Below are 20,894 nucleotides of genomic sequence, written 5' to 3' on the forward strand. Positions count from 1 at the left end.
TTTGTTGTAATACGTATTCAAGTTGCGTTTAAAATCACAAGATTTAAAAACATAAATCCTTTATTCATATGTCAATCTGTGTCTGTGAGTCTTACTCAATGGAATGAACTTCTATTTTCTATCGGATTCTCTTCAAACTTCTCGCAGTTTGCAAAGTTCAAAACTGTATTCTCGGTCTCTACAAAATAAGAATACTTATGTAAACATTGGTGAATGAATATAATTCCCTTTACATAAAAGTTGCATACGAAGCTGTGATTTTGATCGGCCGAGGCATATAAAGTTATATTTTATTTCCGTATTAAATCGCAGTTTCATCGTTCAGCAAAAATGTAAAGTTTAGAATGTTAAGCTTCCCTGAATTGTTTGAAACGGTTTGTATAAGTTGCTGCGTTTCATGATTTGCTTTTTTTTTTGACAATTTAAGGTTTATGTAACAAGTTATTATCTGAATATTTGATTAAATGTTATTATCTTTTAAATGAATAAATTGAAAATAACATTTCTTTAAACGGATACAATTTAGAAAACCACTTTCTTCCCATAATCACCCCAACCCCTTCTCATCCGAAGTTAAATCACAAGCACTAGTTAATAGTTATATAATCAAAGGTACCAGGCATATAATTTAATACGTCAGACGCACGTTTCGTCTACATAAGACTCATCAGTGACGCGCAAATCAAAATATATATAAAGCCAACCAAGAGCATTGAGGACCGAAACTTCCAAAAAGTTGTGCAAAAAAACGGGTGAGGTAATCTATTTCTGGGATAAGAACACCCTTCGATTTACGAAAAACACATTTTTTTTGTAACAGGAAATTTATAAAAATGACCATATAATCAATATTCAGGTCAACACCGAAGTGCTCACTACTGAGCTGGTCATACTATTGGGGACCAAACGTCCACCAGCAGTGGCATCGTCTAAAAGGTCAATATAATTTACTTGGTAATACACTTTCCTCCTTTCTCTCGGATACCGGTTGCTCGTTATGTAGAAGGGACATGACAATTGAGGAACTGCAAAACAGTGTGGATTGTCCAAGTAAAAAATGTTCACAGAACCCATACACATATCAAACTTTAAGTGTTGTTTTAAGCTATGAGTAGGCAAATTGATATACATGACAAAATGGCCAACCGAAATCACATTAACATATTGAAAAAAAATATAAAACGATATGTTTTGGTTTAAAAGGATGAATTGAGAGATATTTCCTAAATTGGCTTGATTTATACATGGTTCATTAGTAACAAATGCTAGATAAACACCACGATTAAAGCTATTGACATTTTTTGGTTATTTTCAAACTTACTCATGTCTGTTATCATGGGTGCTGGTCACGCCCCTCATTACAAAATTCAGTGGAACATCAACAGAGAAATAGGCATCCCAATTGGTATGCGATGTCTGGTAGCATTCTGTAACATCAAAACCTGCAACAATAGTAAATAAGTGTAAGTAGACAATCATGGACAACAAGAAAAACGCCAAAATCGCTAAAAACAATGCACTTACAATACACAAAACAACTTGGTTGAATGCAGATGATTCGCTAGTAACAACCATCGTGTTGCTAATGAAAATTATTATTATTTGACAAAATAGTACCTTTCAAAATTAGTTAAATGCGATTTTTTTAATTCATTCAATCGACAACGCAATCCTTTTTTTTCGAATGTGCATGTGTTCTCTAATAGTTGTAAAGGGCAGATATGACAGTCGCATATAATACTTACGTTTGTTCATTAACACTCCTGTGGTTCAGATAATTAATGAAGACTTTTTTGTTTATCTCCAAAGTAATTTTGTATCCCTGTCTATGATGCAAACAATACAATGATACAAACATAATATTTAAGAAATGTTTGCCGCATATTGAGAGCCTATATCTGCAGCCTTTGAAAAAATAAAAACACAAAAATACTGAACTCCGAGGAAAATTCAAAAAGGAAAATCAAAAATCAAAAGGCAAAATCAAAAGTCCAAACACATCAAACGAATGGATAACAACTGTCATATTCCTGACTTGGTACAGGTATTTTCTAATGTAGAAAATGGTGGATTGAACCTGGTTTTATAGCTAGCTAAACCTCTCACTTGTATGACAGTCGCATCAAATTCCATTGCATTGTCAACGATGTTTGAACAAAACAAACATACTCAAAGAGTAAAAATGTCAAAAATAGGGGTACAACAGTCAATATTGTGTTATCATCTTAATATCACTACATAAACAACAAATGTAACAAAGAATCACAAAAAGGCATACATCAATTAAACATTCTCATTTTGCTTTTCTTATACGGCTGAATTTATCTATGTAAAGTCTATCCATAAATGATAGAAGGTTTTCATTACTGGTGTAAAATTGCGCGTTTGAAATTCGCACAGGTAGACATAAAAATAATTTTGTCGTATGACGGCATACATAAATGCAGACTCACGTAAAGTAGATATAATAAAAAAACAGACTTAACAGTAAAAGTAATAATAATAAATAAAATAATGGTGTGATTCAAAGTATGACGGGATACATAAGTACAGTTTCACGTCAAATACGGCGGAATTTATCTATGTAAAATCTACCCATAAATGATAGAAGGTTTTCATTACTGGTGTAAAATTGCGCGTTTGAAATTCGCACAGGTAGACATAAAAATAATTTTGAAAAGGATAATACTTATGAAAAAATTAAACAATACAAAGCAGTAAACCAACAACCTGAAATTAAATGGAAAAAAAATCCAAAAACCAACAACCAACGGCATCAGATATACATCAGACACCAAACTTGCGGTAAAAAAAAAACATTAGTCGGAGTTGACATTCTTTGACTAGAGACTATTTTATGGCAATCGATATCTGCTTCATATTTACCGTCATGTTCACAGCAGTAGAAATCCCACCGTCTATCTTCACTTCCATTATCGTGAATACTTCTCATTCCATGTATGTATCCATGGAATTTACATTGAAATGCAAAGAATTCATCAAAACCATTTACATAGCCTGAATAAAAGGAATAGAAATATGATAAAGATTAAAAATCGCCTTAAAGACATTTTTTCTCGTGTCCGGTATGTGTTTCGGCAAAATATGTTGTTGATTCTTATCAATCTTAAATAAAATAGTATACTAGTATGCTTAGATTTCTTTTCTCCCGATATGTTCATTTGCCTCTGTAAGTTACTTTCTTCAAAAATATGTTGCTTCTCGGTTATCAATAACTTTACTAGTTCGGCATTGTATTGAGGTGTCATTCCATATAATTATTATCAACAATGCAATAAACAAAAAACATTGCAAAAACAAGAATACTTTACATCAAGTATGAATTCTATGTATTTTTCGACACAAATCTTAAGTTTCCTTTGTTAACTAAGTTGGAATATTCTCAGACATATCAGATAAACAAAATATAAAGAATTAAATAAAATATTTAGATGCATAGATAATTTTATTTTGTAGTCCTCACTTTAATTCAGTTTTGTATCTCGCCATATGCACATGCAATTGTAGCCTTTGATATTTTGTTTATAAGATAGGGATATGAATTTTAGACTTTACAACCTACCACTCCATTGACATCTTGACCCAATCCCAGTAGATACCCTACAAAGAATATCAAAAATTCTATCTTCGTGACGGTTATCATGCTGACTACGGATCCCAGATACAGACTGATTGTTTGGACAAATATACTCTAGTTTTCCATCATAATCATTCAACCAACAGTCGCATGTTGTGAAAAGGATGGCCAATGTGACGAAGATAGCTTTGGTGATCATCTTCTGAAAAAAGAAAGTTGTTTTTTGTATTCTTAAAATTAAGTTGTTAACAGCGTTATTATTCAGTTTAATTTAATGGTAAGTGGAAACGATTTACATTGATCAATATTTGATTCTTCAGCTGAGCATATTGATAGCCCCTTTATACCTTAGATTGTAATGGCCCATAGTCGAAAGAAGCATTATTCCAGGATTATGACAGTTGTTGTATATTCGTTTTATCATATGTTTTATCATTTAAATTTGCCATTTACATGTATTATGTTTCTACTAAATACCAAACACCCTCTAGTTACATTTGAACTAAATCAGATCATTCAAATGATCTCTTATTTTGTTATCTCATCTGTAGTAAATGTTTTCCATTTTCAAACCTTTCACTATAACTGAGACGTGCTATTTGCCATAACTTTTATAATGAAATGATTGAGAAATGCCTTCGCGTGAACGTCGATATGTTTGAAAGTATCATGGTTAACAGTCTAGTGTAGTTAATAAACGGTATGTTGAATGGCTGTATTTTTTTTTGATAGATTTGAATTATCAGTATATTTCCCTTCAAATCTTTTATTTTATTTAAGGAATAAACTATCAAGATATACAGAAGTACTGATGTACCTCCGAAAGGTGTATCTAAGCAATTTTGTATATGATCGTTAACATGCTAGTTACATAAACTAATCAGCCAACGAAAATAGTTTATTTCCTATTTTAGCACAAGTTTTCCTCTCATAATACAGCGTACAGTTTTACGACGGTGGGGCTACGTGTTTCGATAAGGTAAAAGTGTAAGTATTTCCCACGAGGTGAAGCAATTGTCAGTCAAAATATCAAGATCTAGAAATAGCTACAATAAAAATGGACTATTCAGACGAGTTCTCTTGCATCTTCAGATATATACTTATTTTTTCAGTCGGTACACATATTCATGATAATGAAAGCTAAACAATTAAAAGGTGCATTTGAAATGCACAGTTATAAAATTGATTAAGCAGCAACAGCAAAGCTTTCGCAAATTTATTGAAATCAAAAATCATGCAGCACACAGAAAAAATAATGCGTTTCACAGAGGATATTGGATATGTTCCTTACTACAGCAAGTCATAACTACAATTCAATTCCCTTTTCACCACGAATGTGACCTACCGAATTAGACTATTTCAAATGTGTCTCAGCGTAGTACTGATCGGTTGTCAATATTCCTATTTCCACTTCGTTTGAAGTGTCAATGAATTTGATAACAAACTCATCATAGATATCAGAATTGAAATTTTATATTAACATCAGACGCGCGTTTCGTCTACAAAAGACTCACCAGTGACGCTCGAATAAAAAATGTTGAAGAGAACTGAGGACCTAAAAGAAGTGGGTGATATTTTATAACTGTTTTATTAATTTGTCTTTGCGATGTTGGAACGGTAAACTGTCATTCGTCACCTTTCATGTAAACATATATAAGTTTATTTTTATCAATGTTAATGCCACGTTTTTGAAATAAATTACTTTTTTTAAATATGCAGTTACAATTTTCAAAATATAATATATTTGGTATGTGAATACCATATGTGATATTCTGTAGAAAAAAATACTTTATGAAAAAAGCAATATCGCAATAAATGAATAGCAATAACGAAAACACACCCATTTGATTTAAAGAATTGAACCGATAATATCCAGATGGTTACAAATAATCAATTATATTGCACAAGATGCACTTAAGACTAAACTTTGTGATAATTAAAAAATCATTAGAAAAGAAACAGAAGTACCAATCTTCCTTAAGTATATAGCAATACAGTGGTTTGAAGAGCTTACGAGACTTATTGCTTGATTCTTTGACAACCATTTTGAATTCATAGAATAATAACATAATACCATAATCATCATGACGACAATTGAACATATAAATAATCCAATAAACTTGATATGAATTGATATTTGATATAAAAGTTGTCAAAGCAAAAAAAGGAAAAAATATTAAATACTTATACCAATGGAGACATAAATTCAGTTCATTTACCTCCGTTAAGTCGTGACAATTCAACCCTTTCCAGTAGATAAGATGAACACCGTTAGATAGTGTAAACATACCAACATTCATATCTTTGAAACAAGAGACTTCAAATTATCTCGTTATTTTTGAATTAGAGAAAATATAATCTAATTCCGATAAAATTCTTGAATTCTTTTACATTTTCCGAACTCGTTGTGATCAGAAATAGCCTTTTGGAAACACATGAATTCAAAGTATAAACGAATTATCTGTAAAGTTAAAACATATATTCTCCATACCAAATACTTCGAAAACAAATTTTACAATCTTTGACCTCGGATAAGGAAATTAATTGAGAAATTTGTAGAATTATTACTGATTGCGAGTTTGAGACTCTCTGTGTCTTGCATCTATTTCAGAATATTATCAGATGTTAACGCTAGACCACTGTTCGACGTGAGTGTTTTTTTTTGACACGCACAAACATATTTTTCGAGCACATCTTGAACTTTCTCGGTGGGATTTTAATTAATAAGCGCTGCTGTCAGTATCAGAAGGCGAGGGAAGGGGAGATTAAGCGTTTATTTCTCAGTGAATATGATAATAAAGAAGGCAAACAAAAACCAGTATAAATTTCATAAAAAAACAAAATTACACATGACACTTTTATGTTAAGAATGTTAATGTATATGCTATAACATTAATTACTGTTGTTATAATAACAAATCCCCGTCTTTCGGTCTGTATTTAGACAAACTAACTGTCTTTAACATACCATTGTTGATTAGTGCAGGTTTGTTTTGTAATCCCCAATATACCAAGTACCCACAGAATTTCAACTTGAATGCATCGATGACATATGCAAACATTAAATTAAATTACATACGATCTTCTTAAACATGTTAAAAAGGGAAGATAATTGTCTCCAATCGGTATAGACAATGAACCACATGTACAAGGTAAGAAACAAAATGTTCCTTTCCTATAAGATATAAAGATAAATTCTATACATAAAAAAGAAAAGACAAACATTATGCAATGATTAAGCTTTTGTATGTTGTATCAAATGTACCGATAAAATAAAAGGTTTGCATATTATTGGCATGATTTATTTTTTCAGATCCGATTTACTACAACTCTTCCTTTGGCGTGCGTGTCTTAAAAAAAAAAACACACAATTAATGGTGTTTATTTTTATTCTCTTTTACACCGTTTTCCCCAATTTTTGTGTTTTTTGTTTGTAGGAAATATATCGTAGCGAAATCAAATATCAAACAATACATATGTTCCGGACCATATGAGTATCCGGACCATATGAGTATCCGGACCATACGCGTATGGTGATGACCATATGGGTATATACTCATATGGTCCGACCATACGCGTATGGTCGGACCGTACGCGTATGGTCGGGGTAACAACACGTATACTTTTAAACTCTTTATTAGGTGTGACCCTTCTGGTTGTTACGTCACTAAAATGTCATTTTATTATATATTAAAAAAACATATAAAAAAACCAGTTTCAGACAGTTAATATTACTTACTATTTGTAAGTACAATTATAAGAAGATGTCAAAATCAAATGAACATATTGTAAAAGGAATTTTATTGTTTAAAGTTAGTAAGTGACATCACCGGCAAGAATCATGATATTTTACGATATTGGAGATCTAGAGTTTCTTAAAAACACCATAGACACGTCGGAATTGTCTGAGTTGATATCACTACACGCAGCTAAAACAAGCAATCGCAGAAAAGCTACATGTATGGTACCGTGTGAATGTCATTCTAAGTATACAAAAGCATACACGAATACAATTAGCGATGTAAACTAAGATCAACTGCGACTGTTGCATCAATATTTAGTGTTTATGTAGCTTTATGAAATGAAAAATTAATACGTATTATTTCTATTGTATATTTGAAAAAATACCTATATGGTCCAAATACTCATATGGTCCGGCCTGTTAATAACCAAACGAGTATAATACTCATATGGTCCGACCATACGCATATGGTCATGACCATACGCGTATGGTCCAAATACTCATATGGTCCGGAACACATACATACATAGTGAAAGGTAGGTCTTATACACATAGCGTATAGTTTACCGCTGGCAGATTTGTGAGATTTATTCTTAGTAAGATTGTTTGTGTTTTTTTTATTTTAGATTGAGAAATTGTCTTTCGTGAAGTCATGTACATTTTGATCAAGTTCTTTGCATAATTCCGATAAAAAGGACAATTTAATCAATTTAAAGATATCCCTTACGATAAAAAAAAAAGCCCCGTATTTAAGAGTGTTTTTATTATCTTCTTTGATAAAATGTTTTGATGCGGGGAACCTGAATTGAGATTTGCAGTGACAACAATAATATAAAATATTGAGAGGAAAGAGCATTCTAGGAAAACAATTTAGACGACAACAAAGTGGTGAGGACACCAAACAATTACTTTAAAGGGATAATTCGCGATTTTTCACTTTTCATCTTATTATGTTCATAATACCATAAAAAACATATTCACCAAGTTTTATTTTGATATGAAATCTAATAAAGAAGAAAATTGGGAATTATTATTTTTATTTTTTGAAACTTCCTGACTTATGTGACGTAGTTTAAGTCTTTGATGCATGCCGGGAGTGAAAATATCTCATTTAAGTCTTGTTCGTTAACCATCTAATAACGCGGTTTAAAGCGCATCGACGACTTTTGGTGTAGCTATTAACCAACGAAAAATAAGTGATTGCCATGAGCTTTTAAAATTAGATTGTGTGGATTTTTTAAAACGAATTTTAATAATAAAAGTAAATCATACAAAAGAACATTTTTATGATTTTTTTTCTAAAAATACTTTAAACAAACATATGAAACAGACATGATCGATACTGTATTAAAAATACATGTTTGTATTCTGACCTTCTTGCTTCGTTCCAGCAATCATTTTCACTTGCTTGTACGGTGGAAACAATAAAATGTGTATTGTTTTGTGACACCTAAAGAATGTGGAATGCGAAGTTTAACTCAAGGTAATTAAAAGATTAGTATTATGTAATTTTAATCTTTTGATCTTCATTCAGTGAAATCTAGGCGTCACGGTTCACTGGCATTTCAGGTGTGAAAAATATTTCGTATTTATAGTATCTTGTAATTCTGTACAGAACGGCTCTCTTTTTATATTTATATATTTTTACATTTAATGTAATGTTGTATTATATATTATTGAGAGATGAGACTTAAATAAAATATTGAATTGAATTGAATCAATCTGAGACTACTATAACACATGGTAGTCTCAGTATCAATTGTAAAACGGAGTCAGACAAAGTTTCAGACACATGAATGTAAAAAAAATAAATTAAAATTAATTAACGGGATTAATAAGATCGCACAATAACTGGATAGCTGTTGTATATTTTTATATTTTGCATTAGATCACATTTAATGATTTATGACTTTTGATTACTTAAGTAACAATAAAATACTGAATTATTTTAATTAAAGTATTTATAAATAAAAATAGCCTTCTTAACACGAGTTTATGAACTAAAAATTGTATTATTTCAAATTAGGATCGACAGCCTTAAATATTTCAAACAGATCATTAACAATTGCAATAATATATTTTAGTCCATTCAAAGTGATCTTTAATTACCTATTTAGGAATTAATGTGCTCATCAAAATATTTTAAACACATGAATACTTCAGATATTTGAAAAAGATGTTTTAAAAAATTGACAGGAAATTAAAGGACCTAATTGGAATGGAATCAACAAATTACGAACAGATATGCTTTTCAAGTGTGAAAACCATCAACAAAATTTATACATAATCGGGAATGTCCTTCTTAAAATACTCTTCGTCTCACACCGTAACTATAAACAATGTACAAGGAATTGTATATTTAAATATACAATTCCTTGCTATATATAATACTTTAGCTATTTGACCAACGATGTATTAAAAAAAATGAACGAATTAAATGTCATCTTTCCCTATTTTTCAATGTAATTATAAGTCTGTTTCAAATAACAAGAATACCACTAAAGCGGACAAGCAGTTTATTCTTTAAATTGCTGTCATTGAATATCAAGAGAGAAAATAAATTCCGAAATAGATTTGAAACTTTGATACTCTATAGTTTTCCTGGAAAATATTCACACCCCTCGGTATTAGTGTACGTCCAGTTGCGTATATATTACATGCATGCCGGAACAATTGTGATGATGGCGAATTTCTTCCTTTTTTCGAGAACAATCTAATTGATATATAAATATCCATAACTTCGATGAGCCAAATAAAGTTATATATCGACCTGTATTTAAATCTCTTCTTCTTCTTTTGGTATACAATAGTCTATCGACATTTGATGATTACATACTGTTGGCAAACGTGGACTTGTCATTTCACAAAACTTTTGCCCCAATTTACGCAAAATGTATGTTTCTTTCTTATGTACTATGTATACATGTATATAATTTAATTTGCGCTATAGTTCCGTAACTTATATACGAATGGTCGACAAGTGCGTATATTTTTTTTAAATCAATATTTCTGGCCTTCACCATTGACATCGAGTATATTTACATTTTACCAAAAATACGTTTATAGATTTTTATTTCATCAAATCTGGGTTTTTTTTTGTTTTTTTTGTATTATTTATATTTTTACAAATCATTTTCTTTTTTCACCAGAAATGTTATTCATAAACAAGCGTATGAGTTAAGTAATATCACTTTCGGACACGCAAGATAGAGATGTATATTATACACCTAATAGTTCAAAATGGAAAGTTATAAGTTATCGGCCGTGTACACTTATCAATACACTAAGAAGTGAAACGATGCATGAACTTGCAAACTCGACAGGAAATCGCTTGAATACCTGGACGTGTCACCTCACACCCCCTACAATACCTTTAATTTGGGAGTAATACCTTTAGCCATGCGGGTGATCAGTGGAGCGAAGATCCTAATTTATTTGAATAAAGTTTATTACATACTTATTAGATTTCCGAAAACAATTCAAGTTTCACGGAAGACTTATTTATGATTTGAAATTTTGACTTTTCACTAATTCCTATAATCTCAGTCTAAATATAACAGATCATGGTTATTTAAAAAAAAAAAAAAAAAATCCGTATCAAGTTAGTTAACTAGTTAACTAATCGGATAAACAACCGTACGATTGACGAGATATCGACACGCAAATACGACTACATCGAGTTACTGTAGTTTTGGTCCTTAGACATATATTGACTGCAAATCGGAGAAGGTGACAAAATGGCGGACCGGACAGAATTGATACTCTTAATTTAAAATCGATGGTGATCTCTTATCTAGCAGAATAAAACTTTAATATCTATGAATTTGAGCATTTTTATACAGAATAAACATAATATCAATTTTTGATTTTTTTGCGAAGTTTCCCTTTAAGATGGTTTTAAACATCTTAGATAAAAGATATAAAACAACAAAGATAAATTTCTCCTCCAAAACATGACATTCACACTTTTTTATTTATAGGCTACCGTGGATATTTTATCAATGAAATATTTTGTACTGCAATGTTTACATGCTGTTTTTAACAGTTAAAAGGATTGTTTGTTTTTTCTCTTTATAATGGGTTCGGCTTATTCTAATTTGTTTCAATTACAAACAAGTTATTTCATAGTCAAGACGAAAGAGGTTGTAAATATAAGTTAGGAAGTTTGATTATGACTATCGATAATGTTGAAATTTATGGGTAAAGGGAATAACACAGATTCATTTTAGCAACAAACATTGAAACACACGGAAAACTGTTCAGATTGAAATGGTAAGAATCTCAATTATCTTTGATCCTCCTACTAAAACAACATGAAAAACATTAATTTTATTTTTCTAATTTTAATTTATTTTTCAGGTACTACCTACATTTCGTATATATCAGACCTCAACAAAATAACCAGTGAGCAATATTGCTAATATCTTGACGATCTTAACAAATGATTAAACATGCCGACGTTAGTTTACCTTATCATATCTTTGATTAATGTAACGGTATATGCAGATTGCTGTCGAATAGTACGACAAGATAATCAAACAATTGCAGATTGCACCAGACTTAAATTAAATGATGTTCCGATAGATTTACCATTGGATATAGTAGGTCTTGATCTGAGCTACAATCAAATATCGATTATTAAAAACAATGTCTTTGAATCTTTTTCAAATTTGACTACACTAACGATGGATTTTAACAATCTTCATACCATACATGAAGATGTCTTTAAAGGTTTAAAACACTTACGATGGCTTTCAATGAATCACAATCACCTTAACATATCGTCAAAAATATTTGGACTTGTACTTAGACCGTTATTAGGTCTACAACACTTAGATATCAGATACAATATAAATAAAACGTTGAATAAAGAAGGACCTATTGTTTATCCCTACTTCGGAAACCTGACATATTTAACCAATTTATATATGGATCTTGCTCAAAAACCACTCTTTAAGTTAAGTGGATTAAAAAAACTGTTGCAACTTAAGACCATAAAATTTGCAAAATGTTATTTGAACCAGATGTCTAATGACACCTTGGTAGATTCACCATCAACCATTACTGCAATCTACTTTCACAGGTGTGTCGGTACAATAAAGATTGTAGAAGCAGATTTTTTAAAGCCGTTTCCTTTACTTCAGATTTTAAGTATCGATGGAGCAGATGTGCCGTTAGAAGATGCTTTAAAACTTCTTCAACCTTTTTTGCAGAAAAACTTGACCTCTATCACTTTCAAAGGGATTGTATCAAGTAATCCTGTGTTTATTACCTGTGAAATGGTTAAATATTTGCAGCGTATTTGTGTAAAAACTCTTGTTATAGCAAAATGTAATATTGTAGGATATGAGGAAAAGTCTCTACTAACATTTGATTATCCTGAATGTCTAGAAAATATTGTACTCTCAGGCAACCGATTTTCAATAGCACTTGGATCTCATTTCACGGATCTGGTAGTATTAATGAAGAAAGCAATAAATATAAGATATTTTGACTTATCGTATAATGCTATTAATTTCAACAATATTGAATACTGCAATTTGAACGTACTTGAAAATCCTTTTTATAGAAAAGAAGTATATATCGAAGGCTGCAAAATTAAAACTGGAACTGACAATGGAATTGAAATTTACAACTCAGAATTTTTGAACTCTCAAATAGTTAATGAATCAAAAGTTACAATAGCTTTGCCTGCAAAGCTCACATTTCTACGAGTATCCCATTACATGACATCATATACTGAGACAGAACAAAAGTTAATTATAACTAATGCAAGTAATCTCAGATATTTAGATTTCTCGTACTGGCAGATTAAGCAGTTTCCTGAAATATATTCTGAGACTCCTTTTAATGTTAAATACATGGACATTTCTGGACTTAATGCAAGTATTCTAATTCATGAGACGTCAATACCGGTTTTTCAAAATGTCCAGACCGCTATTTTGAAAAATGCAATGCTGGGTCTAACAATTGGAAAGAATGGCAAAGTCTTTCAACTATTTCCGGCCGTAGCAAAACTAGATATATCATATAACAACTTATGGTATCTAGATAAAGATGCCTTTGAAACAAACGTAAACTTGTCAAATGTCAATATTGCACACAATTTACTGCAAGCTATACCTATAGCCGTGTTAGATGTGCCTAACTTAAGTAAACTGGATATAAGTTACAACCGCCTTCAAACAATAAATAAAACATTTAGAGATTGGATGGATGTGAAAAGTTATGGAGGAATATTTCATTTGTCGATAGAAGGAAACAGTCTTAAATGTACTTGCGACACGTCAGATTTTATAAGGTGGATTTTCAGCACAGATGTCGTTTTTGATCGGGTCAATAAAAATTTCAGCTGCACACTGACGAATGGATCAGAAAGTAACACGGTGGTTATCTACACACGATTTCACGAACATTTTGGCAACTGCAATAACAAAAATTGGTTGCGCCTAGGAATAGGACTTCTTGTTGCATTCGTCGTGGTGACTGTTCCGTTGGCAGTGATTTTTAATTTCCGATGGAAAATAACTTTTTGGATATATCGTAACTTTAAAAGAGTTGTAGCAGACAGATTAGAAAGAAAATTTAATTATGACATTTACTTGTCATATGCTGATGACATGCTTCAGTGGGTTCAAGGTGATTTTCTTCAGAGAATAGAGACGTCGTGGCACATGAAAGTATGCGTGGAAGACCGCGATTTCAAACTTGGAGTGCCGAAAGCAGACGAAATAGCAAATGCTATAGCTGGCAGCAAACATGTTATATTTATCATGTCTGAGTCGTACAAAGATAACGAGTGGAACAAATTTGTAATCGAAAGAGTCACGTTCGAAAAATGCAGAAATTACTTACAAAAAATAATAATAGTAGTAAAACAAGCGTCAGTTAATAGTGTTCCACACGAGTTAGACGGCATTCTACAATATGTCACTATAATAAACTGGGCTGACAACGAGACTGGCTGGGACAAACTGCGCATGTCATTGTTCACTGATTCCTTTTAATCAGTGCAATAGTTATCAATGATATAGCATACACAAACAATTTTGATTATACAGTATGTACATTAGCTATAAGGAAATTGTTAAAAGATAAATCTTCGACTATTGATTGCTTTGAATATTGCCCATTCTTCCTACATATATTAAGTCCGTAAATGACATATTTACATGTAGGTGTAAATTATTTGTGAAAATGTCCCAATCGGTCAAGTCGACTTACTATTTTAATCGGACAATAATGTTAGATATGAATTGTAATGAAACCCCCTAATTAAATTGGGTAGTTTTTGAACTATACATAAAGTTGTGTCCAATTTTCTGTTGTGTTATCTCTGAAGGAGATATTAATGTACATCATTTTTCAGGCCACAACGACTTAGGCAAAATAATAATGAACCTGAGATGGTGTTACATACTTTAAAGGTGAAGGCAGTTTCTAAGTGTGTTTGATTCATAAATAATGTTATAGCCAAAGATGAATTAGAAATGCCACGTTTAAATCGTCTGATCTGCGTGTTGTTCATTTCAAACTTATTCATGTCCTATATAATGGGTACTTGTCACACCCCTCAGTGGAACATCGACAGAGTAAGAAGCATCCCAATTGGCAGAATGTCATGTAGTATTATGTAGACGAAACTAGCAACCATTTAACAAATAGATTAACCCCATATGGCCAATACGAAAAACGATAAAAGGACAAAACAATTACCAAAGTAATGCACAGAAAATTGCAGTTGAGGAACACAAACCTGACGGGATTATCGCTGGTGATCATGAGGAGCAGTTTGATCATGTGCCTTAAAGTTTTTTATTTTCATATCTTTTAAACACAAATGTTACTATTTCCACTTCAGCACACAATTCAAAAGTATTTTCACTTCATATTGGAGGTACAGTACACAAGCATTCAAACTAGAATTTAAGATATGCGAAATACATAGGATTATGTATCAACAGACATTAAAGAACTATTACAACTTGATCATTCTAATCCGTTATACAGCTTTTTTTTAAATCACTAAATTATTATTTTGCTTTTCATTTTGTTTTCTATTTTGTAGCTGTAACCGAAACAATACCAACCCTAGTACTAATGTAAATATAATAACAATTTAACTAATAAAGATCTGTGTTATTCCGCTTTGTTCGACAAATATCACTTTTAACACCTAAAACAAACGAATAATGGAAAATCTCACATTACTTTTTTTATTTTTTTTAGTCGCCTCAATCTGTCTCGACATTTTTTTACAAAACAAAAAAATATATAATTATACAATATTCATCCTAATGGAAGCACACATTTTCATTTTTTTTAAATGACTATAGTTAAATACAAAGTTCATCTGCAAAGTCCCACATTTTAGGCTTCAGCTAAAAAAAAAGAGTTAAATAGTTAAAAATAGGAAGTCGTTTTAAATAAGTTAGATTAAAACGAACCATGATATCGTACGTTTCTCTGACTATTGAACACACTTAAATTATTGAGAGATCAGCCGTTAATTCTTGAGTTTGATCAATTAAAGCCCCCGCACCAATTCAATAAATCTGACAATTTAAAATATTGTAAGAGAGCATAATGTCATGGAACAAAAGAATAATGTATAACAGCTTCGAAAATGTAGGAAATCAAATTTAAATAAAATTTCGGGAAATTTCATGAATGATATAACATATTTACGTCATTGCAAAACACGACGCCATACACGAATGAAAACTTCAAAGAAAATGTTTATTTTGTAACTTATACACTTCATTTTCAGATAATATCTCATTAAAATGAACTTTTCATGTAGTTGCTGTTTCGTTTTCGATTATGTTGCATTTATTGAACTGTTATATATTTTAGTCAGGTCAATATAGCGACCAACTCCTTACTCACGGCCTGTCTGACTTTGATGGTATTTATAGTAGCCATTACACAAACATTGTTGGCTAAAGAATTATTAGAATTAAACACATTACTAACAAACCTAACTATTCAGTTTGTGAGTTAATCACACCGGTTTACATATCAATAACCTCTAGAAATAATGTGTTTAATCCTATAGTGACAAAATTTCAAATGACGGACGTAATGCAACTTGTCACGTCGAATGCGATTGACCGTGATTCGACGGAATAAAACATTTTGTTTGTTATTGTCTCTTAAACTATGTTGATTTTAAGTTTTTTTTTATAATTCCGATAAAAGAATAAATGGTATTTTTATTCTGACACTATCACTGTAAAATATCAAGCTAGGCCTTCAGACTTGCTTTTTAAACCTGTAAAAATAAAGAAAGAAAAACAAAAAGTCCTTTATGCTATGTCGATGTGCAGCTTTCTCACGAACGTTTATTTAATATCCCTATGTTGTCATGTCAAGCAGAGGTCTCACGGTGGTTTATCTATGATCCCTATGTACCCATGTTGAACAACAGCCTTACTGTAAATGTCCAGACTAGAGTATTTGGTGAGCTTGTGTCTCTTGATCATTATACTTGATCATTATACTTTGTATTTTTGTAAACAATCATTTAAAAACCTGGAATATGTTACTGTAATCTTCAAAGTTATGATCACATTCATGACTTTTCCATCTTCGAACTGCAAGATTCAATTAGGGTCGATACCATCCTTCCTCGCAAGGACACAAAAGTCGATATTGGTTCTGTTATACAACGTGTACTTTTAACATCAGGAAATCAAATACCCATCTGTCATATTTTGATTGTAGAAAGTGACAATTTTATTCGTATTTTATTTGATAAAGGAAATGCAATTGGTTTTGACATGTATGACATAACTATTTTTTCTGAAAAAAAATATATAATCCTTTGATGTTAAATAGATCAGAAAAAACATCGGTGAATGTCAAGGAAACCTCATTTTACTTTGTTTTGATAAGTATGCAACCAGTAAAAAAATCAAAAGTCAGGAGCCTGTTATTCACTGGTTGTCGTTTGTTTATGTGTTACATGTTTGTTTTTCGTTCATGTTTTTTAAATAAAGAAGACCGTTAGTTTTCTCGTTTGAATTGTTTTACACTGTCTTATCGGGGCCTTTTCTAGCTGACTATGCGGTATGGGCTTTGCTCGTTGTTGAAGGCCGTATGGTGACCTATAGTTGTTAATGTCTGTGTCAATTTGGTCTCGTGTAGACAGTTGTTTCATTGGCAATCATTCCACATCTTATTTTTATATTAATTTCAGTATCACAACTAAAACATAAAACATAAATTAAATTTTTCATTTTTATATTAGACAATTTACCTAGAAGTTCGATTTAGCATCATTTGTGCCAAATTGAATTGCTTTTGTGTATTACCATATTCAAAAATAAAGGAGAAAAGTTACAATAAAGGACAAACTTCACTTATCGCTCAAAATGGCCTAAAATATCAACTTCATCATAAAACCCCAAAAAGTTCACAATTTGGTTCGTAAATGGTTCTATTTGAAAAACCTTAATGCTGAATAAATAAGTTCTTTTCATTAAAGTACGCGATGTTCTCAAAATTTTTCTCATTTTTACCACGACCTACGATCCAAATGTTATGTAACCAAGCGATTTCAATTTAGAAATAGGGTGCATCAATATAAAAACTTTAGGATCGTGGATGGCGGCCAAGGTTAATTTTGCCAAAAACGATTAAAATTTTGGAAAAAAGTGACCAATAGGCAGGAAATGAAATAAAAAACAAACATGGAAAATGTGTTGAAATTTTTAGACTTTGCCCTTTTGTGGTTAATTAAATAGTTCTAGTGGAAAGTTTTCAATGTTGGCCCTTGTATGTACCATCCCTCGCCCCATATCGGCCCTTGGCTAAAGCTTCGGGCTGACATGGGAGAGAATATGAAAAAGATAATGTGATAATCTATTATTATCCTCTGTGTATTGAATGTTTCGATTTTTTTCTCATAATAAAAATGATTGTATGGGTTAAAACAGTACAATAACCTATTAGCTTTAGTTTTGATGACTTGAGATTTCGTAGATTTAAGAAAATCACAAAAATCACGAACAAGAAAATTGAATGCAGGAAGACCCTAATCAAAATACAAAAATCAAATGCTCAAACTCACCAGACGAATGGATAACAACTGTCATATTCCTGACTAGGTACATGCATTTTCTTTATGTAGAAGATGGTAGATTGACCCTAGTTTAAAACCTAGCTTAACCTCTCGCTTACAAACAATGATGTAATTTGATCAAAGATGGACTGAAAAGTATTAAAAAATATATATTTAGAAGTATTTTTTATTTCATAAATGATTGTTATTAAGTCATGTCTATTCACCAATGCTTTAGTAAGTGTAACTGAGTACGGATTATCAATCATGATCAAAGTAGTTCTGATTAAGTCGACTAGTATAAATACAGATCTAAGCAATTGTACCACCACAATAGGGTTAAAATCGTCAAACCTCAGTTATCATGGCTATGATAACTTTTCTGTTGTTGACCTTTGTCGGATCTGCTTTTTGCAGTAGCCGAAGAGGGTACAGTGTTGGATACGGAGGTGATGGCGGCAGCGGTGGTGGTGGTGTTGGTGGTGGCAGTGGTGGCGGAGGATGACATTACTGTTGGGAGGAGGAGGCCTAGGAGAAGGAACAGGAGGAAGGGAAGGAGGAGGAAAAGGAGGTCAGTTAGAATTAGAATAATCCTTGTTCTAATTGCAATTACAGCAAAGTAACTCTAAAGTGTTTATCAGGAGCAATGTTCCGAACATTTAATTAGGTTAAGCATATGTAAAAGTAAGTATAATACAAACGCATAATGTAATAAGTAGCGAGCAAAAATCAAACGTTTTGGTTTAAGACTGGTCAATCAGCTTCATACATTTACAAACTATTTCACCTTGAAATTTAAATTTAAATTTTAACATTTTCCAAGGATATGGTTCAGGATATGGTGGTGGTAGCTACGGAGACTATAGTGTTGGGTATGGTGGCAGTGGTGGCGGACGATTTGGATCAAGTGGTAGTAGTGGACTATTGGTTATAGGAGGAGGGGAGGAGGAGGAGGAGGAGGAGGAGGAGGAGGAGGAGGGGAGGTAAGATCACATTAACGTAATGCTCCATGACTTTAATCAAACGTTCTGTCTAAACTCTTTCATCAGCGTAATACATTGAATTTACAACTGTATTCTATATCATCATAAAGTTAACATTTTTACCTTTTATTTCTAGTATTTGATGTCTATGCGTGACCTGCAAAACATGGGCGGTATTATTTAAACATGTGTTTAGGTTTTTTATCCATTCTTTGAACGTATCATACGACCAGAAATGCTACTGCAATCATAAAATCTCCTCAAAGGAAGGTAAATGATTTTTTATTGCCGTTCTATGTCGATACACTAATAAAAAAAAACATTCTAAGATTATAATTACATGTATATGTGTATTTGTGATCTTTCATTACAGATGGGAGAGTGTGGTGTACCTGTCGTTCAGGACAATGTCTCAAAGGAGAATTTCTTTTAGACAAGTATTGCAGACTTACCCCACTATTTCCAGGGAAATGGGGTCCATGCTGCAAGGTGTTACCAGACAGTGTAACGAGCCGTAGTTACGGTGGAATAGATGGTACGGCTGGAGCGGGAGCTGGAGGCGCAGGTGAAATAAGTGGCGGAGCTGTATATGTAGCTAGATATGATGGAGGATCTGGATATGGGGGCGGATCTGGTTATGGTGGAGGATCTGTATATGGTGGAGGATCTGTTTATGGAGGAGGATCTGGATATGGGGGAGGATCTGTTTATGGAGGAGGATCTGGATAAGGGGGAGGATCTGTTTATGGAGGAGGATCTGGATATTGGTGGAGGATCTGGATATTGGGGCGGATCTGGTTATGGGGTAGAATCTGGGTATGGAGGTGGATCTGGATACGGTGGTCCCAGTGGTGGATACGGCGATGGCCCTGCATATATAGTCTTGTCAGGTGGAGGTGCCGGGGGAGGTTCCGGAGGAGGTTCCGGTGGAGGTTCCGGTGGAGGTTCTGGGTCACGCGGAAAAGGAAAATCATACTATCTTTAGTTTGACAGCACTTACCTAGCTTAGAAAAAAATATTATTTTCAGTATGTAATACTACAATAAAACATATAGTTATGCAGAATGCTTCTTAATAAGCAAGGGCATTTCATAAAATTTATTAAAATATGGTGTTTATATTCACGATTAATACTTATGCTCGTACATGTAAAACTATACTGACTTCCTACACAGTAGTATGTTTTTTCGCAGAAACTGCCTTAACAGAGTTTAAGGAGAACAAAATAAAATGACACTCTGTAAATATTTTGGAAACCATCACTAATACGATGTGTCTATGTCTAAACTAACTGGTACAATTAATTTACCACGTCATAAATTGTGGCTTCACATCTATTTCGTCTATTTGCGAAGTAACGTGGTGGCCTATTCCTAGTGCTGCGGCGAAGTCTGAAAAGACGCATAGTTAGGGAAAAAAGGCACCTGTAAAAATCAAAACAAATATAATCAGCTTATTTGGCAGTCGTTTTCGGCCTCACAAAGACAAAGACTGTCGTAGATTAACT

At 32.3% G+C, this 20,894-nt stretch overlaps 4 protein-coding genes across 4 annotated transcripts; 3 read left to right on the plus strand and 1 right to left on the minus strand.

The window, feature by feature from the left end:
• Positions 1-5,855, minus strand: LOC134688466 (hemagglutinin/amebocyte aggregation factor-like). The gene is made up of 5 exons (XM_063549201.1): positions 5,818-5,855; positions 3,584-3,800; positions 2,887-3,018; positions 1,322-1,442; positions 1-178 (listed from the first exon to the last, which is right to left on the minus strand). Exons 2-5 carry the CDS (start codon positions 3,795-3,797, stop codon positions 133-135), a joined length of 513 nt encoding a protein of 170 aa, XP_063405271.1. The 5' UTR covers positions 3,798-3,800; positions 5,818-5,855; the 3' UTR covers positions 1-132.
• An 824-nt stretch (positions 5,856-6,679) lies between these two features.
• Positions 6,680-14,450, plus strand: LOC134688465 (toll-like receptor 4). Its single transcript, XM_063549200.1, has 2 exons — positions 6,680-6,749; positions 11,699-14,450. Exon 2 carries the CDS (start codon positions 11,791-11,793, stop codon positions 14,344-14,346), a length of 2,556 nt encoding a protein of 851 aa, XP_063405270.1. The 5' UTR covers positions 6,680-6,749; positions 11,699-11,790; the 3' UTR covers positions 14,347-14,450.
• Positions 14,451-18,905: 4,455 nt separating this feature from the next.
• On the plus strand, positions 18,906-19,905 carry LOC134688134 (keratin, type I cytoskeletal 10-like). Its single transcript, XM_063548605.1, has 3 exons — positions 18,906-18,975; positions 19,228-19,387; positions 19,761-19,905. Exons 1-3 carry the CDS (start codon positions 18,906-18,908, stop codon positions 19,903-19,905), a joined length of 375 nt encoding a protein of 124 aa, XP_063404675.1.
• Positions 19,906-19,991: 86 nt separating this feature from the next.
• On the plus strand, positions 19,992-20,372 carry LOC134688135 (uncharacterized). Its single transcript, XM_063548606.1, has one exon. It carries the CDS (start codon positions 19,992-19,994, stop codon positions 20,370-20,372), a length of 381 nt encoding a protein of 126 aa, XP_063404676.1.
• The last annotated feature ends 522 nt before the right edge of the window (positions 20,373-20,894 follow it).

The sequence above is a fragment of the Mytilus trossulus genome, chromosome 10, assembly GCF_036588685.1.
Source record: "Mytilus trossulus isolate FHL-02 chromosome 10, PNRI_Mtr1.1.1.hap1, whole genome shotgun sequence".
Classification (NCBI taxonomy): domain Eukaryota; kingdom Metazoa; phylum Mollusca; class Bivalvia; order Mytilida; family Mytilidae; genus Mytilus; species Mytilus trossulus.

Bases quoted from the DNA above. Each gene is read 5' to 3' on its own strand.
- LOC134688466 (XM_063549201.1), bottom strand. From the start codon at position 3,797: ATGATCACCAAAGCTATCTTCGTCACATTGGCCATCCTTTTCACAACA. The intron at 1,443-2,886 runs GTAAATATGAAG...CTATTGTTGCAG, and splicing joins CTACTGCTGTGAACATGACG to GTTTTGATGTTACAGAATGC. The intron at 179-1,321 runs GTAAGTTTGAAA...CTTATTTTGTAG, and splicing joins ACCCATGATAACAGACATGA to AGACCGAGAATACAGTTTTG.
- LOC134688465 (XM_063549200.1), top strand. From the start codon at position 11,791: ATGCCGACGTTAGTTTACCTTATCATATCTTTGATTAATGTAACGGTA.
- LOC134688134 (XM_063548605.1), top strand. From the start codon at position 18,906: ATGACATTACTGTTGGGAGGAGGAGGCCTAGGAGAAGGAACAGGAGGA. The intron at 18,976-19,227 runs GTCAGTTAGAAT...ACATTTTCCAAG, and splicing joins GGAAGGAGGAGGAAAAGGAG to GATATGGTTCAGGATATGGT. The intron at 19,388-19,760 runs GTAAGATCACAT...CTTTCATTACAG, and splicing joins GAGGAGGAGGAGGAGGGGAG to ATGGGAGAGTGTGGTGTACC.
- LOC134688135 (XM_063548606.1), top strand. From the start codon at position 19,992: ATGGAGGATCTGGATATGGGGGCGGATCTGGTTATGGTGGAGGATCTG.